This window comes from Dermochelys coriacea, chromosome 25 (assembly GCF_009764565.3).
Source record: "Dermochelys coriacea isolate rDerCor1 chromosome 25, rDerCor1.pri.v4, whole genome shotgun sequence".
NCBI classification, from domain to species: domain Eukaryota; kingdom Metazoa; phylum Chordata; order Testudines; family Dermochelyidae; genus Dermochelys; species Dermochelys coriacea.
In genome coordinates, this window is record NC_050092.1 from 1088507 (window position 1) to 1112317 (window position 23811).

General features: G+C 42.7%; 1 protein-coding gene across 11 annotated transcripts in view; it reads left to right on the forward strand.

The window, feature by feature from the left end:
• Positions 1-23811, forward strand: part of RANBP3 (RAN binding protein 3) — a 174536-nt gene that overhangs the window by 74757 nt on the left and 75968 nt on the right. For all 11 annotated transcript variants that reach the window (XM_038383710.2, XM_038383717.2, XM_043502860.1 and 8 more), the window contains 4 exons: positions 2340-2411; positions 11830-11895; positions 13167-13259; positions 14037-14146. In XM_038383710.2, coding sequence (XP_038239638.1) covers positions 2340-2411; positions 11830-11895; positions 13167-13259; positions 14037-14146 — 341 coding nt within the window. The remainder of the gene's footprint in view (positions 1-2339; positions 2412-11829; positions 11896-13166; positions 13260-14036; positions 14147-23811) is intronic.

Sequence of the window (23811 nt, forward strand, 5' to 3'; positions counted from 1 at the left end):
AGAGAATCTTTTGGCCATGATCAAGTCTGTGCTGCCCCAATCACAGAGGTGACCGTGTGGTTTTATGTGTGTTCTTCAAGCCACATCAGCTTGGCCTCAGTTTCTAGGATGAGTTCCTTATCAGACTATCAATACAATGATGATTGCTTTTCATTTGAGAAGATTCATTTTCGTCCACCATCTGGTGGTTTTGTTCCTTTAAGGATGTCCTAGATTTCAGAAGCCTGACACTAATGCTCCCACAGGGCACGCATTTTATCTTAGCAATTGCCTTGAAATTGGTGTAGCTGTATGCAATTTTTACCTAGACATGAGTAGGAGATCTCTTGAGCTACCTACTTGCCAAGGCTTTGTCTAGACTAGAATAAAAGGTGTGATGTTAAAGGGTGTTTGCTACAAAGTGCTAACAATTTTGAAAAGTAGTATAGATAAGGCATGCTGCATACTAAGTTGCTAGAGTTAAAGCCTAAAAGAGAGCCTAAGCTTCAGCTTGACCAGTTTAGCACGTGTTAAAGTATTCACTGCCTTTCCTACACTAGACTTTTCAAAAGTGTTGATTCTAATATATTAGAATATTAAGCAAACATACCTTCCAATCCTAAAAAAAGAAAAGGAGTACTTGTGGCACCTTAGAGACTAACAAATTTATTTGAGCATAAGCTTTCATGAGCTACAGCTCACTTCATTGGATGCATACGATGAAGTGAGTTGTAGCTCACGAAAGCTTATGCTCAAATAAATGTATTAGTCTCTAAGGTGCCACAAGTACTCCTTTTCTTTTTTGCGAATACAGACTAACATGGCTGCTACTCTGAAACCTTCCAATCCTAGTCTAGATGGGACCCAACAGAGGAAATCCTGTATGTGGTGTCTTTAAAGAAGTAGATATTACTCTTCTATTGCCAGCCTTGGCATTTCCTAACTTTTGAGTGCTTGACTTTTAACATCTTTTCCAGTTTGAAATTCACGTTGATATATTCATAGCTTTTAAGGCTGGAAGTCACTATTCTGACCAATCAACTGTGACCTCCCAGAACACAGGCCATAGAACTTCCATTAAGTAATTTTTGTTTGAACTAGAGCATACATTTTAGAAAAAACCTCCAGTCTTGACTTAAAAATTCAGTGATGAAGAATCCACCATGACCCTTGGTAAATTGTTCCAGTGGTTAATTACTCTCACTGTTAAATGTACAACTTATTTTCAGTCTGAATTTTTGTAGCTTCTACTTCCAGCCATTGGCTCGTGTTAGACCTTTCTCTGTTACATCGAAGAGCCCATTATCAAATATTTGTTCCCCATGTAGGTATATATAGATTGGAATTAAGTCACCTCTTAGTCTTCTCTTTGTTAAGCCAAATAGATTGAGCTCCTGGAGTCTATCACTGTAAGGCATGTTTTTCAATCCTTTAATCATTCTTGTGGCTCTTCCTTGAACCCTCTCCAATTTATCAACATCCTTCTTAAATTGTGGACACCAGAACTGTGCACGGTATTCCAGTAGCAGTTGCACCAGAGCAAATACAGAGGTAAAATAACCTCTCTACTTCTGCTTGAGATTCCTGTTTATGCGTCCAAGGATTGCATTAGCCGTTTTGGCCACAGTGTTGGACTGGGAGCTCCTGTTCAGCTGATTACCTACCATGACCCCCAAATCTTTTTCAGAGTCACTGCTTCCCAGGATTGAGGCCCCCATCGTGTAAGTATGGTCTACATTCTTTGTTCCTTGGTGTATACATTGACATTTAGCTGTATTAAAACGCATATTGTTTGCTTGCGCCCAGTAGACCAAGTGATCCAGATTGCTCTGTATCAGTTACCTGTCCTCTTCATTATTTACCATTCACCCAATCTTTGTGTCATCTGCAAACTTTATCAGTGATGATTTTATATTTTCTTCCAGGTCATTGATAACAATGTTAAACAGCTTAGGCCCAGGAACCGATCGTTGCGGGACCCCACTAGAAACACACCCACTCAAGCCAGTTTCTTAATCTGTTTATTGTGTGCTTTGTTAGTTTTATGTTCTAGTTTTTTAATCAAAAAGTCATTCAGTACCAAGTGAAATGCCTTTATAGAAGTCTAAGTATATACATAACACTATTACCTTTATTAACCAAATCTGTAATACCCTCACAAATATTGTTAGGATCTGTTTTCCATTAAACTTATGTTGATTGGCATTAATTATGTGTTACCCTTGTTTAATTTTTTATTTGAGTTCAGTATCCGCTGATCCATTATTATATTGAAGGGAGGGACTTTACAATGAGGGAAACTAACTCTCTTCTGTCTGTATGTGTGGTTTTTTTCTTAGTAACTTTTTTCTTGACTACAGTAACAAAGAACAATGTCTTTATGCCATCAAGCTTCTGTGAACCTTCTGCAGGAAATTCTGACTCAGAACCAGGTGAGCTTCCTAATCTCTTTGCCTTTTTCAGCAAGCTGTTACAGTTTGCACTTGTGATCTAGAGTGGGCTAATTAACTTTTTAAAATTAAGTCCTTAGATGAAAGAATGTAAATTAGCTGCTAGAGCTCATCTCCCCTCATAAGCAAATTGTTCTTATCAGTCATTATAGAGGGTTTGTTTTCTGGAGCTTGTAGATATAAACTGTTTGTTTACAGTTCCCACTTTGCAATCCATCTGAACTTCAAGTGAAGTGGAATGTCATTTTCCAGTATGTCATTGTTTTGTACACTGGAAGATGGTATGATTCAGGTTTTGTATCTGTTACCTTACTAGCTTGTTGTCATGTCAACTGTATACGGTTACAAATATAATGTAACTCACAAATCATGCAAACATTTCATTACTGAAAAGAGAATTTAATTTAGCCTTTTCATGTGAATTTTTAAAATGTCTTTAGAAGATGGTTTTAATTTCATGCCTTTCTTTTCAGTGCATCAGACAGTTACCACAGCCCCAGTTCTTTCCTCTCTTTGGAACAAGGGACTTTGCCCACTTTTGCAATAACTTACAGCATGTGCTATCTTTAGCACTTCCCCAGCTGTGAGTGAAAGTGTGTACACATGCACCCAAATGGTCTTTGTGGTCCAGCACCATTTGAAATCACTCCCAATGAAGATTCTCAGACAAACACTACATTAAGATAGAGTTAAAATTGTGGTTACAGATTAGTAATTTTGACTAAAGGTTGTATTTTTTCCTAAACTAAGACCTATAAATTCAGAGTTAACATTACACTTGTAAGAAAACATTTTAAGGTATAGCACATGTAAAATCTTAACTCTGTCCTTTAGTGACACCATTCAATAACCATAAAATTATGATAATTTTTAAATGGGCATGGTCCTACATTAGATATAACTTTTGTTGAATTAGATTTTGTCTTCCACCTTCATGGTGTCACTACAGGACATTCTTCAAATTTAGCCTATGCAGAAGATTTCAGGTTTCAGAGTAGCAGCCGTGTTAGTCTGTATTCGCAAAAAGAAAAGGAGTACTTGTGACATCTTTAGAGACTAACAAATTTGTTTGAGCATAAGCTTTCGTGAGCTACAGCTCACTTCATCGGATGCATTCAGTGGAAAATACAGTGGGGAGATTTATATACATTTTCAGTGAGTTTTAACTATATAAGAAATTTGAAGAGATAGTGTTACTCTGTTACTTGAACCATTTGAGATGAGACAAGGGCCTTAGGTGCTAAATTTCTTAAAGTACCCATTTTAAAATAATTAGTTTTGATTCATCCACTAACAAATTTACTTACAAATTCTTAGTAAACTTATTCTGCACTCACAGTAAGTATTGGAGAAGATCAGTGTATTCTTCATTCATAACAGAGAAGTTGAATCCCTGCTTTAAATACAAAACTGAATCTTAACGATGGAACCCTCACCAGCTCCTCCATAATAAATAGCAGAATGAAACTCCTTAACACTGGTACCCAACTCAAAAGCATAGCGTGACTTTTATAACCTCCATAATACCCACTGCCCCATTAGGCTTATTGCTATGTTACTGTTTCTGTTGTACTTTCCTTCCCATTTGTCATACACAGTTTGCAGAATGGTGAAGTGCAAAATCACAACAAATTGATCATCATAAACATCCATGCTGCCTTACCCCCAACCCCCATTTTGCATTTCTTCCCCTCAGAACACATGCACTTGTATAATTCTCTGTTTGAGGAGAACTAGATTGTTCTTTGAGTTAATCTATTCCAAATTCTGCTTGTGGTGACCAGCAAAGGTTCTTGCCATCTCTGTTTTCAGGCACTGAGGGTCTGGAACTCAGGCCTGCAGAGTTGTCTAGTGGGAGATTTATGCACTGTGCTGCAGTCAGATGAAACTGCAGCTGATGCCCCACCACCAGATGTTACACCCACTAACTAGCAGACGACGGCTGATTGGACACCATTGGGTATAAAGCTTCCTGTTTCTGTCCCACCATTTATTCGAGCAACAACTCACGAGATCTGTTGCTGCCTAGAATCCTGAGGTCAACTCCCTGCCTCTTTGCTTGGCTCGTACGCCTTGTTCTTGGCTCCTGCTATCTTGTCTCGCCCCTTGTTCCTTTTATCCTGCCTAGTTCCACTCTCTTGCTACCATGCCCTGCTTCTAGTTCCTGTTTCCTTGCCCTGACCCCTGCTCTGACTCCTCCTTTGAACCTAGGTGTGACTTCTGACTCCAGTTCTGACTTAATTCTTGACATGGCTCTAAATTTGACCCTTGGTTTGGCTTTGGACTCTGACTCTGGCTTTGATCTTAGGCATGACTCCCAATTGCAGCCCTGACTCCACCCCTTGTTTGAACCATTAGGTCGGACTGTTCTGTTAGAGACTCTGACAGCTTGCTCAAATCCTCTTGGTCTCCTCCAGGACTCGCTGCTGAACCCTTGGACTAAGTATGGACACCTTTGAGGCACTTGCCCCACTGTTGCCCCAAGGGCCTTTGAGTCTGCAGGAGCAGATTGCGCTTCTCTATAGGATGAAAACCAGAAACAGCCGCTCGTGTCTCCATGGCAGTAGTCATGAGGTCAGACACGGTTCCCTTACCTCATCCAGCTCACTGTTTTGTCAACTGATCACTTTATAGTCTGTCCCTCATCTTCTCTCTCAGGACGGTGGTCAAAGTCTTCATCCCAGCCTTCGGGTTCTTCAACAAACAGCCTGTTCTGAAGAAATAAGAAGAGTATTACATAGAAAAGTCCACACATAATACTTACCTGCAGAAGTGGATGAGATTCAGCCACTGGTGTGACCTAAGACATCTTTTACCTGTGTCCACTCTGCTTTCAGAGATACTAGATTACATCCTAGAACTGCAAAAGACAGAGCTCTGAGCTCCATTAGAGTGCACTTGGCAGCTATTATGGCCTTTTTATTTTTTTTTTTTTAATATTTTTTTAAATAGTGGACCTACCCAAATCTGAAGAGCATAACACAATACTGACTATCATGGACCAACTCACCAAAATGGCCCATTTTGTACCATGCGTGTGTCTCCTGACTGTGGAAACTACCGCATGCCTTCTAATTACACACACGTTCTACCTCCATGGCCTCCCGAGCCATCTTACAATGGACTTTGGCTCCCAGTTTATATCCAGGTTTTGTATTCCACTTCTAGATGTCAAGCTCCATGCATCCCAGTTGGACAGCCAGTCACAGTGTGTCAACCAGGTGCTCAAACAGCTCGAACCTGTGCTGCTTCTGAGTCACCGTCAAAATAACTGGACTGCGTTACTTCTGCTTGCTGAATTCTCTTAAAACAATGCAAAACATGTCTCAATCTGATCCAGTCCCTTCTAATGTGGTTTTAATCCATGCTTCTACTCCTCTGCTCCCCCATCCACAACACTTCCTGTTGCCTCCTGTCTTGTACAGGCCATTCATGAAACTCAAGCCAAGCTAAAAGAGCACTTGAAAGCGGCAAAGGTGGCTTACAGATGCCATGCTGGCAAACACTGCCAAGAAGCCCTGCCTGTAGAAGTAGGCCAGAAAGTGTGGCTGCCCACAAAATACCTGAACGTCAACCAACCTTTGCATAAATTGGAATAAGATGATCAATATGCAGGGCTTTTCCTCATGACTTGTTAGATCAATCTCGTGGCATTTGAATTACAGCTCCTTAGATCCTGCAAGATCCATCCAATATGTCATGTCTCCCTCCTAGATTCATAGATACTAAGGTCAGAAGGGACCATTCTGATCATCTAGTCTGACCTCCTGCACAATGCAGGCCACAGAATCTCACCAACCCACTCCTACGAAAAACCTCACCTATATCTGAGCTATTGAAGTCCTCAAATCGTGGTTTAAAGACTTCAAGGAGCAGAGAATCCTCCCTCAAGTGACCCATGCCCCATGCCACAGAGGAAGGTGAAAAACCTCCAGGGCCTCTCCAATCTGCCCTGGAGGAAAATTCCTTCCCGACCCCAAATATGGCGATCAGCTAAACCCTGAGCATATGGGCAAGATTCACCAGCCAGATACTACAGAAAATTCTTTCCTGGGTAACTCAGATCCCATCCATCTAATATCCCATCTCAGGGGATTAGTCCTATTTACCCTGAATATTTAAAGATCAATTACTTACCAAAAATCACATTATCCCATCGTACCATCTTCTCCATAAACTTATCGAGTTTAATCTTAAAGCCAGATAGATCTTTTGCCCCCACTGCTTCCCTTGGAAGGCTATTCCAAAACTTCACTCTTCTGAGGGTTAGAAACCTTCATCTAATTTCAAGTCTAAACTTCCTGGTGGCCAGTTTATACCCATTTGTTCTTGTGTCTACATTGGTACTGAGCTTAAATAATTCCTCTCCCTCTCCTGTATTTATCCCTCTGATATATTTATAGAGAGCAATCATATCTCCCCTCAACCTTCTTTTAGTTAGGCTAAACAAGCCAAGCTCTTTGAGTCTCCTTTCATAAGACAAATTTTCCATTCCTCGGATCATCCTAGTAGCCCTTCTCTGTACCTGCTCCAGTTTGAATTAATCCTTTTTAAACAGAACTGCACACAGTATTCCAGGTGAGGTCTCACTAGTGCCTTGTATAACGGTAATAAAACTCCTTAGTCCTACTGGAAATACCTCTCCTGATGCATCCCAAAACCGCATTAGCTTTTTTCACAGCCATATCACATTGGCAGCTCATAGTCATCCTATGATCAACCAATACTCTAGCCATCACCTTCAGCCCCCAACTAAAACCTCTTCAACGCATCATCAAGGATCTACAACCTATCCTGAAGGACGACCCATCACTCTCACAGATCTTGGGAGACAGGCCAGTCCTTGCTTACAGACAGCCCCCCAACCTGAAGCAAATACTCACCAGCAACCATACACCACACAACAGAATCACTATCCCAGGAACCTATCCTTGCAACAAAGCCCATTGCCAACTGTGTCCACATATCTATTCAGGTGACACCATCATAGGGCCTAATCACATCAGCCACACTATCAGAGGCTCGTTCACCTGCCCATCTACCAATGTGATATGTGCCAACAATGCCCCTCTGCCATGTACATTGGTCAAACTGGACAGTCTCTACGTAAAAGAATAAATGGACAACCATCAGACATCAAGAATTATAACATTCAAAAACCAGTCGGAGAACACTTCAGTCTCTCCGGTCACTCGATTACAGACCTGAGAGTGGCTATCCTTCAACAAAAAAACTTCAAAAACAGACTCCAACGAGAGACTGCTGAATTGGAATTAATTTGCAAACTGGATACAATTAACTGAGGCTTGAATAGAGACTGGGAGTGGATGGGTCATTACACAAAGTAAAACTATTTCCCCATGTTGTTTCCCCCACCCCCCACTGTTCCTCAGACGTTCTTGTTAACTGCTGGAAATGGCCCACCTTGATTATCACCACAAAAGGTCCCCCCCCCCCCCCCCGCTGGTAATAGCTCATCTTAAGTGATCACTCTCCTTACAGTGTGTATGATAAAACCCATTGTTTCATGTTCTCTGTGTGTATATATAAATCTCCCCACTATATTTTCCACTGAATGTATCCGATGAAGTGAGCTGTAGCTCACGAAAGCTTATGCTCAAATAAATTTGTTAGTCTCTAAGGTGCCACAAGTACTCCTTTTCTTTTTGCCAATACTCCAAGGTCTTTCTCCTCCTCCGTTACTTCTAATTGATGCGTCCCCAGCTTATAACTAAAATTCTTGTTATTAATCCCTAAATGTATAACCTTACACTTCTCACTATTAAATTTCATCCTATTACTATTACTCCAGTATACAAGGTCATCCAGATCCTCCTGTATGATATCCCGATCCTTCTCTGAATTGGAAATGCCTCCCAACTTTGTGTCATCCACAAACTTTATTAGCACACTCCCACTTTTTGTGCCAAGGTCAGTAATAAAAAGATTAAATAAAATTGGTCCCAAAACTGATCCCTCAGGAACTTCATTAGTAACCTCCCTCCAGCCTGACAGTTCACCTTTCAGTAGGACCCGTTGTAATCTCCTCTTTAACCAATTCCTTATCCACCTTTCGATGTTCATATTGATCCCCATCTTTTCCAATTTAACTAATAATTCCCCATGTGGCACGGTATCAAACGCCTCACTGAAATCTAGGTAAATTAGATCCACTGTGTTTCCTTTGTCTAAAAAATCTGTTACTTTCTCAAAAAAGGAGATCAGGTTTCCTTGACCATCCTTTCCCCTAATGGTGTGCAAACCTCCACTCCAGATTAAAGTTTGAGACCATGAAAAATACATAGTTTGCAACACCATGGATTCACAAATGCCTGTACTTTCTGATCTGGCTATGGGCCAGAAGAATGATCTTGGGAGCCAACTCATCACAAGCATGCCTCTGCAGAAGTACAGGCCTTCACAAGGACCATCCTGAGAAAGGACAGTGGTATTAAATTCCACAGGTCTTCAACCCAGGCCTGCAGGGTTGGTAAAGCTTTTACTTAGCCGCTGCGCCACTGCACTGCAGGGTCAGATGAGGGAAATTCTGGGGGGATAGCTCAGTGGTTTGAGCATTGTCCATGCTAAACCCAGGGTTGTGAGTTCAAACTTTGAGGGGGCCATTTAGGGATCTGGGGCTAAATAAATAAATTAAATAAAATTGGGGATTGGTCCTGCTTTGAGGAAGGGGTTGGACTAAATGACCTCCTGAGGTCCCTTCCAACCCTGATATTCTATGAAATACAGCCAATGCCTGCTCTAGGCTTTGCTGGAGCCCTAGGCATAACTAACAGTATGAACCAAAAAGAAAAGGAGTACTTGTGGCACCTTAGAAACTAACACATTTATTTGAGCATAAGCTTTCATGAGCTACAGCTCACTTCAGCGGATGCATGGAAAATACAGTGGGGAGATTTATATACATAGAGAACATGAAACAATGGGTGTTACCAATCACACTGTAACCAGAGTGATCGCTTAAGGTGAGCTATTACCAGCAACTTTTTTTGTTTAGAAAAAAAATTTGTTGAGTGAAATCTCTTTAAATGAGTAAAACTTATTCTTCTAAAAAGTGTGTAATATTCTAAGAAGGTGCAGTTAACCTGCTGGCTATTAGGTGTGGGTTTTTTCCTCCTCCTATGGTAGTGACTATAAATACCGCCAGAGGCTACTTGGACCATTGATGTGTCCCAGAGTGATCTTTATTAAGTTAATAGATAAATACCCTTATGTTCAGAATCTCAGAGATGGGAGTATTTTGCTGAGCTTGTGATGGATAAAACATTTTGATAGAAGCAGGTATCTATACATCTATATAAGTAATAAGTAACGTTTCTTCTCTCATTCCTCTTCTTTGATGCATTATTACTTCAGTCACTTACCCTAGAAGTGGTGAAGGAAAATGAATGTCGTATTTTGGGTTTTTACCTTTTCTTCCCCCCTTTCCACCCCCTTGTAACTATTTTGTATGTAATGAATTAATACAAATCCTGGTGTTCCTTAGCTCTCTGGTCTGAAAGTCTTAAGTTGGCTTGTGTTGAGTAAGGTAAGGAGGTTAATGTAATAAGTAAATGGAAGTTCTTGGGGACATAGAATTTTCCATGTTAAGATTAAACATGAGGTCTGCTAAGTCTACTGTCTAGCCTCCAGTATCTGTTGCTTCAAAGTTAAGTAACCCTCTCACTCCCTGGTATATCTCTGAACCCATTGTGCAGTGTTCCAGGTTAGTTAAGGTGAGAGATTTTCGTGACACCCCACAAGCAATTAATTTATGCCCTGAAATATCAAACTTGATTACCTTTATTTTAATGTAGATACTGCTTGATGCCATAGACAAATAGAAAACCATGTGTTCTGTAGAATTCTGGTTCAGCATAAACATTGCCTTCCATCACCAAAGGGGTAATTGCCTTCATAGTGTTGGAAATTTGTTAGTCTTTTGTGCTTTTAATGCTCTTTAGATTACTTTGGTGTTCTTCATTTTCTAGTTCCATTTCTGAGCCCTCAAAAAGTATCATTTCCTCCTCATGTAGTAGTGTTTTAGCAAACTGTATCTCAGCAAAGTGGGGCTGCAGAAACCAAAGACTTCACAGCAAAATGTCCTGTACAGGCTACTTGAAGAAGTATAGTTGCTTCCTTGTTGGCGGCATGGCTGAGGATAGGCTTTCTGTAACAGGAAAGTTTGACACATCTGAATAGATTATAAGTGGTGGTGGTGATGGGGGTGTGTTCTGTTCACTGTAATAGTGAGCAAACATTGTCCCATACCGGGGGGGAAGTGGATGGGGTAGTGGGCTCTCTCTTTGACCATACAACAAGTAAGGCCTGGTCTATACCAGAAAACTAGATTGTTTAACTATGTTAGTCAGGGGTGTGAAAAATCCACACCACTGAGCAGCGTAATTAAGACAACCTAAGTCCCCGTGTATACTGCATTAGGTCAATGGAAGAATTCTTCTGCTGGCCTAGCTACCACCTGTCGGGGAATTGGATTACCTCTGCCGACAGCCGAATCCCTCCCGTTGGCATAGTTGGTGTCTACACTGAAATGCTACAGTGGAGGAGCTGCAGCAGCGCAGCTATGCTGCTGTAGCGTTTTATGTGCAGGCAAGTCCTAAATCTCATCTCCCAGAATTCTAGGGTTTTTTTTTTTGTTTGTTTGTTTTTTCAGTTCCTCATTACAGGTCTGTCCCCTTAAACTATTTCTGTAATCCTCAGTTAAGACTGGTTCAGTAAAGGCATCTAAACCAAATATAATAAAGGACCTCAGATATCCCTTCCTTTTTTCCCCACTCAGGGAGACGAAGTAGATGTATGCTGCTTGCTTGCATCTCTTCCAAGCATATCCCGTCAACAGTATAATCTCTTACGTTTTTTAATGGGAGCCGCTGTTGGATTTTGCTATGCTTTTAGTTTTACTCTTTAGTCTGATCGGTCCACTTGGTTAAAGCATCTGTTTGTTTCTTAATAAGTATTTATATTTTTTTTTGTGCCCGGGAACTCATGATTTACAACCCAACGAAAAATCTGATTATATCTTCCTGAAAACAATAAAATTTAAAATTGTATATCTGGCGACAACTCATAATTTGGCCCTCTTGATTTAATTTTGATGTCTTGTTCAGTGGAAGCTAAGACTGTATGTGGTGTGGAGAAAAACAAGATATCCTTCTGTAATTTGGGGAAAAAACATTTTGCAACATTCTTTTTATATTAGGCATTTCTGCTGCTGGTGGGCATTACATTGGGAAAAGTGTGAGCTCTCTGTGGCTTGTGTCTGAAAGTACCATCTCCATTGTCTGCTGTCAGAGTGCTTAATTCTTTGCATTCTGCTTGGTCCCCTGTTTTGTCTACATGCGTCTGAGAACCTACATTCTTATATTTTGTGTTGTACTTCTAGAGGAAAAGAGCAGTGGATTCCGGCTGAAACCACCAACACTTATCCATGGCCAGGCACCCAGCGCAGGTAAGTTTAATATTTTCTGAGGCAGAGGAAAAGCACATTAAATGAGGACCTTGTTTTATTCAGGAATTTCCTCAAACTAATCTTCCAAATTGGAAGGATTCTAGTTCCTGTTTAAAAAATCTTCTTCTATTGCATGAACACTGAAACATGTGTTTTGTATATATAAGTATGTGATAGAGGGAGCAGTGCTGTTACAATTACCATAGGAATTTTAAAAAAACCCTGTTTCTCTGTGTTAGTGGAAGCCATGATTTGTAACTTAAACTGTTTTGTTTCTCAGTACAGATGGGAATTTGTAAAATATTAGCAAACCTTATTGCATTTTCATGTTTTGTTTTGCTCTCTTCTAGTGCCCAAAAGCCAATTTATACAAATCAAAATTAGGGCATGTGTACAAGGATGGAGGCAATCAGTATATCTAGCAGTCTCCTTAGCCTCTATCCAAATTCAGGACATCTTTTTGGATACTTTGGAAAATGACTCACTTTCAGTACAAGTGAAATATTAATGTTAAAGGTGACAATTTTTTCATAACATTTTAATGGACCAAGTGTTTTTTTTTTTGTTTTTTTTTTTTTAACTTCCTAGGAGAAACCCTAAATGATCAGGGATTTCCATAGACTTCTGGAGTTGATCCAGTTGGGAGGGGTGGGTTGGGGATCCTAATAGACTTTTTAAGGTCCAAATGTGAATGGAAGAACTGTAGCATATTGTGTTGTTTTATAGAATTCTAAAAAGATCAGTTTGACCCCCAGAGCCAGTCAGGATTAAATGGAACAACATGCTAGAGTAGTGTTTTCAGTAAATTTCAGTTTACAGGCCGTGAAAAGTGTTTCACCCTCCACAACCTGTAAGAGAATTCAAAGGGAAGGATAAGACCTAGTGTGTGGAGCTGGGTATGACTTTCATAAATACAGCTGGGACTGCATGTTCTCTGCACTTCACTTTTAATTGAATTTTCTGGCTTTTATTCTGTCTTAATATTCTTTTAATGTAGCTTTGGTGGGCAAATGCAGAACGCAGTAAGGAACTGTTTAAAGACTAGGAACAAAACAGTAATCTTACCCTTTCTGAATAAATTTTTTTGGGGGGGAGGGGAGAGGACGGGACAGGAAAATGTCTTTTCCAGGGAACAAGTACGATATAATTTGAACTTTGTGCCACTTCACTCTTGCGTTGTCTCAGAAACAATTAAGGAGAAGATTGAGCAGATGTTGATTTTTGCAGCTAATGTACTTGAGGGTCCTGGAAAAGTTCGCTTTCATTTTTAGGTCTCCCAAGCCAGAAACCTAAGGAACAGCAACGAAGTGTACTACGCCCTGCAGTTTTACAAGCACCACAGCCTAAGGTTTTTTCACAAATGGGTAAATCACATTCCTCTATTGCTTTATAATATTCCCTGCACTTTGATCATGTGTGTATAGTGATGTTGGGAAAGAGAATCAAAATGGCAACGGACCTGTAACTCTGAGGTTAGTTGTGTTTCTCCTCAGAGTGACCTTTTTCTTTGTTTAATGTCGTCCAAATTTCCCTGTTTCAAAGGAACCTGGAAGTCATTAGGGTGAAATGCAACTGTCACGTAAGAAACAACACACAATGAGATATGCACTGTTTGTATAGTAAATGCGTCCTGGGTAAACTGTGAGGCATTATCTGTCTCCAGCATCTGAGTAGTATGTTTGCCTCATAGCCACAGACCCTGAAGTCTGGTGTTGTAAAATATAATTAACTTTGAGTAAAACACATTAAATAATTGAGTCATGCACTTGCTTCATAGTTGCATGATTTGGGGCCTTAGTAAAACAGTTTCCTCATTTTATAAGACTTTAAGTGCACATACATTATGAAACTGATCTTATAAAATGCTCAGGAAGAGCATAGGTTGAATTTAAATATGTAGAATTTTCACACTAAACACTTTATAAACACATTTTATAATAGTTCCAAATTGATTTTTTTTAGCCTTCTAGGAATGTAGGAGATAAATGATGTTGGACTCTTAATGCTACTGACTTCTAAAGCTTCTTAAGGGCTCTAGTGGGTTGGAAATTTTCCAACTGCAATTTTCCATTATTTTGGAAAGCTGAATATCCTTTTGGATGGCTCTCTAAATCTTCAGCATATAACATTTCTCATTACAGTTCCCAGCAGTGGGACCAATGGTGTAAATATCCTACCAGACTCTGCAGTGGCAGCCACATCAGAATCATTAAGTAACACAACACAGAAAGCTTCTGATGATGAAGACCAGGTGAGTCTGACAGTGATTTAAATGATCAGTCACAGTTCTGTAAGTTCTCATTTGAATGTTATTTAAACAAGTATTCTCTAAAAAGCACCAATTTGTATTGCACTCATTAGAAATATGATTGTGTCAGTGATAATAGCCCATCATTTATTTTAAATATCTCCTCATACAGCGATCAAGAATTGTACATGAGGCTTACTGAATCCAAACATTTTTAATTAAGAAGGTACCCTTTGGCATAATGAATGGATTTTTTTCCCCTCAAAGATGCTAGTAGAACAGTGCATTTCTTACAGATGACTTCTGTCCTCAATGGCTGCCCGGTTGCATCCACTGCCCAGGTGTCTCTGTTAGAATGGTTAGGGTCTATGTTACAATCTCCTAAGTGATGCTCCTCCCCATTGGTGTCTGCTGCAACCCCAGCACACCACCAGCTGCACCCCAGTGATCTGCTAAAGATTGCTGACAGAAGCCTAAGTGTGACTTGATTTAGTGAGGGTTACTGGGCTGGGTCTCCTGTATGAACTATAGGTTTGCCAGTCTGATAGGGAGGGGGCCACCTTCTCGGAGCTTGAAGATATGCTCCTCGTGCTGCTTTGCCTGCAGATGTCTCCCTTTCTTTGCCCTGTGTGCAAGTCACGGGGCAAGAGGGGTAGGAAGCTTTAATATAAATGTTTCATGAGAAGTGAAGCTTCTCTATGAAAGAGGCACCTTATGCCTGTGGCAACTGTTGTGCAGCTCACCAGAGGATCCTGAGTCCAGTGGGCCTTACAAGGTCAGTCTGACTGCATCTTCTGCTGGCCAAATTTATTAGGTTAGTGGGAAGCTCAGGAAGAGGGAAAAGGGCACAGAGAGAGCTTGAAAGAAAGCCTGGCTATGGATTTGTTAGGGGCAGAGATAGAGAGCCTGAGAAACAAGATTCTTTACTGCCCAGTTTCCTTCATCAGCCCTGCTAACTAAACCAATGCCCCAGCTTTTCCCTCCACCCCAATTTCCTGTACCATACACATTTAAAGTGTTTTTATAAATGCTTATATTTTAAATGCTTAAACTCATTTATTAAACCTTTGAATATAGAACGTTGCTGAGAATCATAGAAGATTAGGGTTGGAAGAGACTTCAGGAGGTCATCTAGTCCAAACCCCTGCTCAAAGCAGGACCAACACCAACTAAATCATCCCAACCAGGGCTTTGTCAAGCTTCACCTTAAAAACCTTTAAAAATGGAAATTCCACCACCTCCCTAGGTAACCCATTCTAGTGTTTCACCACCCTCCTAGTGAAATAGTGTTTCCTAATATCCAACCTAGACCTCACCCACTGCAACTTGAGACCATTGCTGCTTGTTCTGTCATCTGCCACCACTGAGAACAGCCTAGCTCCGTCCTCTTTGGAACCCCACTTCAGGTAGTTGAAGGCTGCTATCAGATCCCCCCTCACTCTTCTCTTCTGCAGACTAAATAACCCCAGTTCCCTCAGCCTCTCCTCGTAAGACATGTGCCCCAGCCATCTAATCATTTTTGTTGCCCTCCGCTGGATTCTCTCCAATTTGTCCACTTCCCTTCTGTAGTGGGGGGACCAAAATTGGACACACTACTCCAGGTGTGGACTCTCCAGTGCTGAATAAAGGGGAATAGTCACTTCCTTCGATCTGCTGGCAATACTCCTACTAATACAGCCCAATATGCCATTGGCCTTCTTGGCAACAAGGGCAAACTGTTGACTCATATCCAGCTTCTCATCCACTGTAATCCCCAGGTCCTTTTCTGCAGAACTGCTTAGCCAGTCGGTCCCCAGCCTGTAGCGGTGCATGGGATTCTTCCGTCCTAAGTGCAGGACTCTGCACTTGTCCTTGTTGAACCTCATCAGACTTTTTTGGCCCAATCCTCCAATTTGTCTAGGTCATTCTGGACCCCGTCCCTACCCTCCAGCGTATCTACCACTGCCCCCAGTTTAGTATCATCTGTGAACTTGCTGAGGGTGCAATTCATCCCATCATCCAGATCATTAATAAAGATGTTGAATAAAACCGGCCCCAATACCGACCCTTGGAGCGTTCCACTTGATACGGCTGTCACCTAGACATCGAGCTTAATTTTGAAGCCAGATAGGTCTTTTGCCCCCACTGCTTTCCTTGGAATGCTGTTCCAGAACTTCACTCCTCTGATGGTTAGAAACCTTCGTCTAATTTCAAGTCTAAACTTCCTGATGGCCAGTTTATATCCATTTGTTCTTGTGTCCACATTGGTACTGAGCTTAAATAATTCCTCTCCCTCCCTAGTATTTAGCCCTCTGATATATTTATAGAGAGCCAATTAGGAAATGCTCCAGAAATTAGCTCCCTTCCCCTTTTTGTCATTACGCATTTACTTTTAAAAGGGGGAAAGGGAGGAACCAGGGAACTATAGGCCAGTCAGCCTGAATTTGATACCTGGGAAGCTACTAGAGCAGGGGCAGGCAAACTTTTTGGCCCGAGGGCCACATGTGGGTATGGAAATTGTATGGCGTGCCATGAATGCTCACAAAATTGGGGTTAGTGTGTGGAACGGGGTGAGGGCTCTGGCTGGGGCCGCAGGCTCTGGAGTGGGGCCAGAAATGAGTTCAGGGTATGGGAGGGCACTCCGGGCTTGGGCTGGGGAGTTGCGGGGAGGTTGGATGAGGCTTTGGGGTGGCGCTGAGGATGAGGGGTTTCGGGTGTAGGAGGGTGCTCCAGGCTGGGACCGAGGAGTTCTGAGGGCGGGAGGGGGATCAGGGCTGTGGCATAGGGTTGGGATGTAGTGGGGGTGGCTCTGGGGTGTAGGCTCCGGGCGGCAGTTACTTCAAGCGGCTCCTGGAAGCAGCGGCATGTCCCCCCTCCAGCTCCTATTCGGAGGCGTGGCCAGGCAGCTTTGCTGCACGCTGCCCCATCCGCAGGTACTGCCCCTGCAGCTCCCATTGGTCATGGTTCCCAGACAATGGGAGCTGTGGGGGCAGTGTGCGGAGCAGAGCCCCCTGGCTTCCCCTACACATAGGAGCCAGAGGGAAGACATGCCGCTGCTTCTGGGAGCTGCGTGGAGTGGCCCCCAACCCTGCTCTCCGGTGGAGCGCCGGACCGGGGCAAGCTCCAGACCTGCTCCCCAGCGGGAGCTCGAGGGCCAGATTAAAACGGCTGGCGGGCCAGATGTGGCCCGGGGGCTGTAGTTTGCCCACCCTTGTACTAGAGCTATGTATAAAACATCCAATTTGCGAACACCTGGAAGACAAAGGGGTAATCATGAGCAGCCAGCATGGATTTACCAAGAACAAATCCTGTGAAACCAGCATGATTTCCTTTTTTGACAAGGTATCTGGTTTGGTGGATGGGGCAGTGCAGTTGACATATTATACCTGGAGTTTAGCAAGGTTTTTGACACAGTCCCACATGACATTCTGATAAGTAAGCTGCAGAAATGCAGGCTCGACAAAATTACTCTTAAGCGGATATATAATTGGTTAAATAACCGCAAACAACGAGTAACTATTAATGGAGTGATGTTGGGAGGGAGGTCTCAAGTGGGGTTCCACAGGATCTGTCCTGGGTCTGGTGGTGGTAATTACCTGATGTAGGAATAGAGAGCATACTGATGAAATTTGCAGATGAGACAAAGCTAGGGGGCAGTTGCCAATACTTTGGAGGATAGCCCTAAATTCAGAGGCATCTTGATAGATTGGAGAACTGGACTATAGACAACACAATGAAATTCAGCAAAGACAAAATGTAAGCTGCTACACTTAGGGAAGAAAAAACAAATACACATACAAAACGGGGGATAACTGGCTTGGCAGCAGTACTCTTGAGAAGGATCTGGGAGTTGTGGATCACAACCATGACATGAGTCAACAATATGATGCTGTTGCCAAAAAAAAAAAAAAAAAAAGGCAAATGCAATTTTAGGTTGCATTAACAGAGGGATAGCATGCAAGCCATGGGAGGTGATTGTACCGCTCTACTTGGTGCTGGTTAGGCCTCAGGTGGAGTACTGTGTCCAATTTTGGTCACCGACATATAGAAAGGATGTAGATAAACTGGAGAGGATCCAAACATGAGCGACAAAGATGATCAGAAGGATGGAATACAAGCCATAATAGCAAAGGCTGAAGGAACTGGTTATGTTTAGTTTGGAAAAGAGAAGTTTAAGAGTGGATATGATAGTAGTTGTAGCAGAAAGTGAAAGCCTGAGACATGGAGGCCTGAACTAAATTAATCAGACCCAGCTGATATAAAGCAAAGTTAGCAATAGTCAGGCTGTGAGCAGAAGTCAGGCCCTGTTACAAAACATGCCTCCTTGCAGGTTCACAGAACCTGGTAAGAACAGGCCTGGTATTGCAAAAACACGAAACCTCCTGAGAAGTGCTAGGCACATGTAAACACATTCCAGAGATTAGACCAGAACACCCCCATACTAAGTATGGTATAAACACACTCCCCAAAGATAACAGGGACATACTGACCCCTCCTAAAGTTAAGATCAGAATGACAGCATGATGGATAGAGATGTTTTGATTGAACCAACATGTACAAGATAAAGGGTGGTAACTCACCACTTCAGAGGGGCAATACATAACTTGTATATCATAGAATGATAGAATATCAGGGTTGGAAGGGACCTCAGGAGGTCATCCAGTCCAACCCCCTGCTCAAAGCAGGATGAATCCCCAACCAAATCATCCCAACCAGGGCTTTGTCAAGCCTAATCTTAAAAACCTCAAAGGAAAGAGATTCCATCACCTCCCTAGATAACGCATTCCAGTGCTTCACCACCCTCCTAGTAAAAATGTTTTTCCTAATATCCAACCTAAACCTCCCCCACTGCAACTTGAGACCGTTACTCCTCATTCTGTCATCTGCTACTACTGAGAACAGTCTAGATCCATCCTCTTTGGAACCCCCTTTCAGGTAGTTGAAAGCAGCTATCAAATCCCCCCTCATTCTTCTCTTCTGCAGACTAAATAATCCCAGTTCCCTCAGCCTCTCCTCATAAGTCATGTGTTCCAGTCCCCTAATCATTTTTGTTGCCCTCCGCTGGACACTTTCTAATTTTTCCACATCCTTCTTGTTGTGTGGGGCCCAAAAGTAGACCCAGTACTCCAGATGAGGCCTAACCAATGTCAAATAGAGGGGAACGGTCATGTCCCTCGATCTGCTAGCAATGCCCCTACTTAAACATCCCAAAATGCCATTGGCCTTCTTGGCAACAAAGGCACACTGTTGACTCATATCTAGCTTCTCATCCATTGTAACCCCTTCATCCTTTTCTGCAGAACTGCTGCCTAGCCATTCGATCCCTAGTCTGTAGCAGTGCATGGGATTCTTCTGTCCTAAGTTGAAGACTCTGCACTTGTCTTTGTTGAACCTCATCAGATTTCTTTTGGCCCAATCCTCTCATTTGTCTAGGTCCCTCTGTATCCTATCCCTTCCCTTCAGCATATCTACCTCTCCTCCCAATGTAGTGTCCTCTGCAAACTTGCTGAGGGTGCAATCCATGCCATCCTCCAGATCATTAATGAAGATATTGAACAAAACCGGCCCCAGGACCGATGGTTGGGACACGCCGCTAGATACCAGCTGCCAACTAGACATGGAGCCATTGATCACTACCTGTTGAGCCCAACGATCTAGCCAGCTTTCTAGCCACCATTTATCCAGCCCATACTACTTTAACTTGCTGGCAAGAATACTGTAGGAGATGGTATCAAAAACTTTGCTAAAGTCAAGGAATAACACGTCCACTGCTTTCCCGTCAATCACAGAGCTAGTTATCTCGTCATAGAAGGCAATTAGATTAGTCAGGCATGACTTGCCCTTGGTGAATCCATGCTGATGGTTCCTGATCACTTTTTCCTCTCCTCTAAGTGCTTCAGAATTGATTCTTTGAGGACCTGCTCCATGATTTTTCCAGGGACTGAGGTGAGGCTGACTGGCCTGTAGTTCCCAGGATCCTTCTTCTTCCCTTTTTTAAAGATGGGCACTACATTAGCCTTTTTCCAGTCGTCCGGGACCTCCCCCGATCGCCATGAGTTTTCAAAGATAATGGCCAGTGGCTCTGCAATCACATTCACCAACACCTTTAGCACTCTCGGATGCAGCGCATCCGGCCCCATGGATTTGTGCTCGTCCAGCTTTTCTAAGTAGTCCCGAACCACTTCTTTCTCCACAGAGGGCTGGTCACCTCCTCCCCATGCTGTGCTGCCCAGTGCAGTAGTCTGGAAGCTGACCTTGTTTGTGAAGACAGGGGCAAAAAAAGCATTGAGTACATTAGCTTTTTCCACATCTTCTGTCACTAGGTTGCCTCCCTCGATCAGTAAGGGGCCCACACTTTCCTTGACTTTCTTCTTGTTGCTAATATACGTGAAGAAACCCGTCTTGTTACTCTTAACATCTCTTGCCAGTTGCAATTCCAAGTGTGATTTGGCCTTCCTGATTTCAACCCTGTATGCCCGAGCAATATTTTTATACTCTTCCCTGGTCATTTGTCCAATCTTCTGTTTCCTGTAAGCTTCTTTTTTGTGTTTCACTGGATTTCACTGTTAAGCCAAGCTGGTCGCCTACCATATTTACTATTCTTTCTACACATTAGTCCCTGTAACCTCCATAAGGCTTCTTTAAAATGCAGCCGGCTCTTCTGGACTCCTTTCCGCTTCATAAAGAAAAGGAGAACTTCTGGCACCTTAGAGACTAACAAATTTATTTGAGTATAAGCTTTCGTGAGCTACAGCTCACTTCATTCTCCCAGTGGATCCTGCCCATCAGTTCCCTGAGGGTGTCAAAGTCTCTGCTTTTCTGAAGTCCAGGGTCCATATTCTGCTGCTCTCTTTTCTTTCTTGTGTCAGGATCCTGAACTCGACTGTCTCATGGTCACTGCCTCCCAGGTTCCCATCCACTTTTGCTTCCTCTACTAATTCTTCCCGGTTTGTAAGCAGCAGGTCAAGAAGAGCTTTGCCCCTAGTTGGTTCCTCCAGGACTTGCACCAGGAAATTGTCCCCTATACTTTCCAAAAACTTCCTGGATTGTCTGTGCACTGCTGTGTTGCTCTCCCAGCAGATATCAGGGTTATTGAAGTCTCCCATGAGAACCAGGGCCTGCGATCTAGTAACTTCCATTAGTTGCCGGAAGAAAGCCTTGTCCACCTCATCCCCCTGGTCCAGTGATCTATAGCAGACTCCCACCACGACATCACCCTTGTTGCTCACACTTCTAAACTTAACCCAGAGAGTCTCAGGTTTTTCTGCAGTTTCATACTGGATGTCTGAGCAGTCATACTGCTCTCTGACACAGTACAACTCCCCCACTTTTTCTGCCCTGCCAGTCCTTCCTGAACAGTTTATATCCATCCATGACAGTACTCCAGTCATGTGAGTTATCCCACCAGTTATCAGTCCCAGGAGTTATTCCAATCACATCATAATTCCTTGACTGTGCCAGAACTTCTAGTTCTCCCTGCTTGTTTCCCAGGCTTCTTGCATTTGTGTATAGGCACTTGAGATAACTCGCTGATCGTCCCTCTTTCTCAGTATGAGGCAGGATCCCTTCCCTCTCGTGTCGTCCTGCTCGTTCTTCCTCCCGGTATCCCACTTCCCCACTTACCTCAGGGCTTTGTTCTCCTTCCCCCGGTGAACCGAGTTTAAAGCCCTCCTCGCTAGGTTAGCCAGCCGGCTTGTGAAGATGCTTTTCCCTCTCTTCGTTAGGTGGAATGATACACTGATCCCTATCAGTGTATAAAAGAGGGGTCACAGAGAGTGTGTCTTTGTCCGGCTGAGGGATGAATGGAAAGTTCCTTCGCTGATCTGAGTCCATTGCAACAAGCATACGTGTATTAGTGTACCTGTAACCATTGAGCCAGAACATTAGGACTGTGCTTCATTGGCAATAAGCCTGGCTGAGTGACTGAGTCTGTGGTCTTATTGGGCAGTTGGGTTGGAGCCTACTTTAGAAGCCAGCTGGCCAGAGCCAGTGCAGCTCACAGAGAGAACACACACACAGTGAACAACTGACCACAACAGTCTTCAAGTACCTGAAAGACTGCCATAAAAAAGATGGAGAAAAGTTGTTCTTTCTTGGCACAGAGGGAAGGACAAGAGGCAATGGTTTCAGACTACAGCATAGAAGATTTAGATTAAATATTAGGAAAAACTGTTTAACTGTTTAAAAAAAAAAAAGGACTTGTGGCACCTTAGAGACTAAGAAATTTATTTGAGCATAAGCTTTCGTGAGCTACAGCTCACTTCATCGAATGCATGTTATGGAAAATACAGTGGGGAGATTTATATACACAGAGAACATGAAACAGTGGGTGTTACCATACATACTATAAGGATAGTGATCAGGTAAGGTGAGCTATTACCAGCAGGAGAGTGTGGTGGGGGTGGCTTTTTGTAGTGATAATCAAGGTGGGCCATTTCCAGCAGTTGTCAAGAATGTCTGAGGAACAGCGGCTGGGGGGAAGGGGGGAATAAACATGGGGAAATAGTTTTACTTTGTGTAATGACCCATCCATTCCCAGTCTTTATTCAAGCCTAAGGTAATTGTATAAACCATGAATAAAGACTTGGAGTGGATGGGTCATTACACAAAGTAAAACTATTTCCCCATGTTTATTCCCCCCCTCCCCCCGGCCGCTGTTCCTCAGACATTCTTGTCAACTGCTGGAAATGGCCCACCTTGATTATCACTACAAAAAGTCCATGTCCGTCCCCGTCCCACCGCTCTCCTGCTGGTAATAGCTCACCTTACCTGATCAGGTTTCAGAGTAGCAGTCGTGTTAGTCTGTATTCGCAAAAAGAAAAGGAGTACTTGTGGCACCTTAGAGACTAACAAATTTATTTGAGCATAAGCTTTCGTGATCGCTCTCCTTACAGTGTATATTGTAACACCCATTGTTTCATGTTCTCTGTGTATATAAATCTCCCCACTGTATTTTCCACTGAATGCATCCGATGAAGTGAGCTGTAGCTCACGAAAGCTTATGCTTAAATAAATTTGTTAGTCTCTAAGGTGCCACAAGTCCTCCTTTTCTTTTTGCGGATACAGACTAACACAGCTGCTACTCTGATACCTTTAACTGTAGGAACAGTAGAACGATGGACCAGACTGCCTAGGGAGATAATGAAAGCTCCTTCACTGGAGGTTTTCAAAAGGAGGCTGGATAACCATCTGTCTTGGATGGTTTAGACACAACAAATACTGCCCCTTCCCAGGGAGTTAGACTAGATGACCCTGGCAGTCCCTTGTAACCCTTTTCTTTTTTTGCGAATACAGACTAACATGGCTGCTACTCTGAAACCTTGTAACCCTGTGATTCTATAATTTTGGATGAAGGGGAACCTAAATGTATGGATCTGAGACAGTCTGATCCGGAACACTTTCCTGCCTTGGTACAGGATTTTTTTTAAAAAAAATTTCAACAACAGGAGCTTGAATTGGAGGCCGATTCTTTCCTGGATGAGAATTTGGGTGTTGCTTTGGCATCTTCTCCCTCTGAGGATGTTATTTAGTCCCATGGACAGAGTGGTGACAATGTTTTAAAACGGCCATCAGTATCTTTGGAAGCAGCCAACCTCCTCTTTTCTACTACAAGGAATAATGTGTCTCTGCCAATACTAGAAGGACTTTGGGAAACAGCTAAAGCAGAATAATCCAATCCATCCTCATGT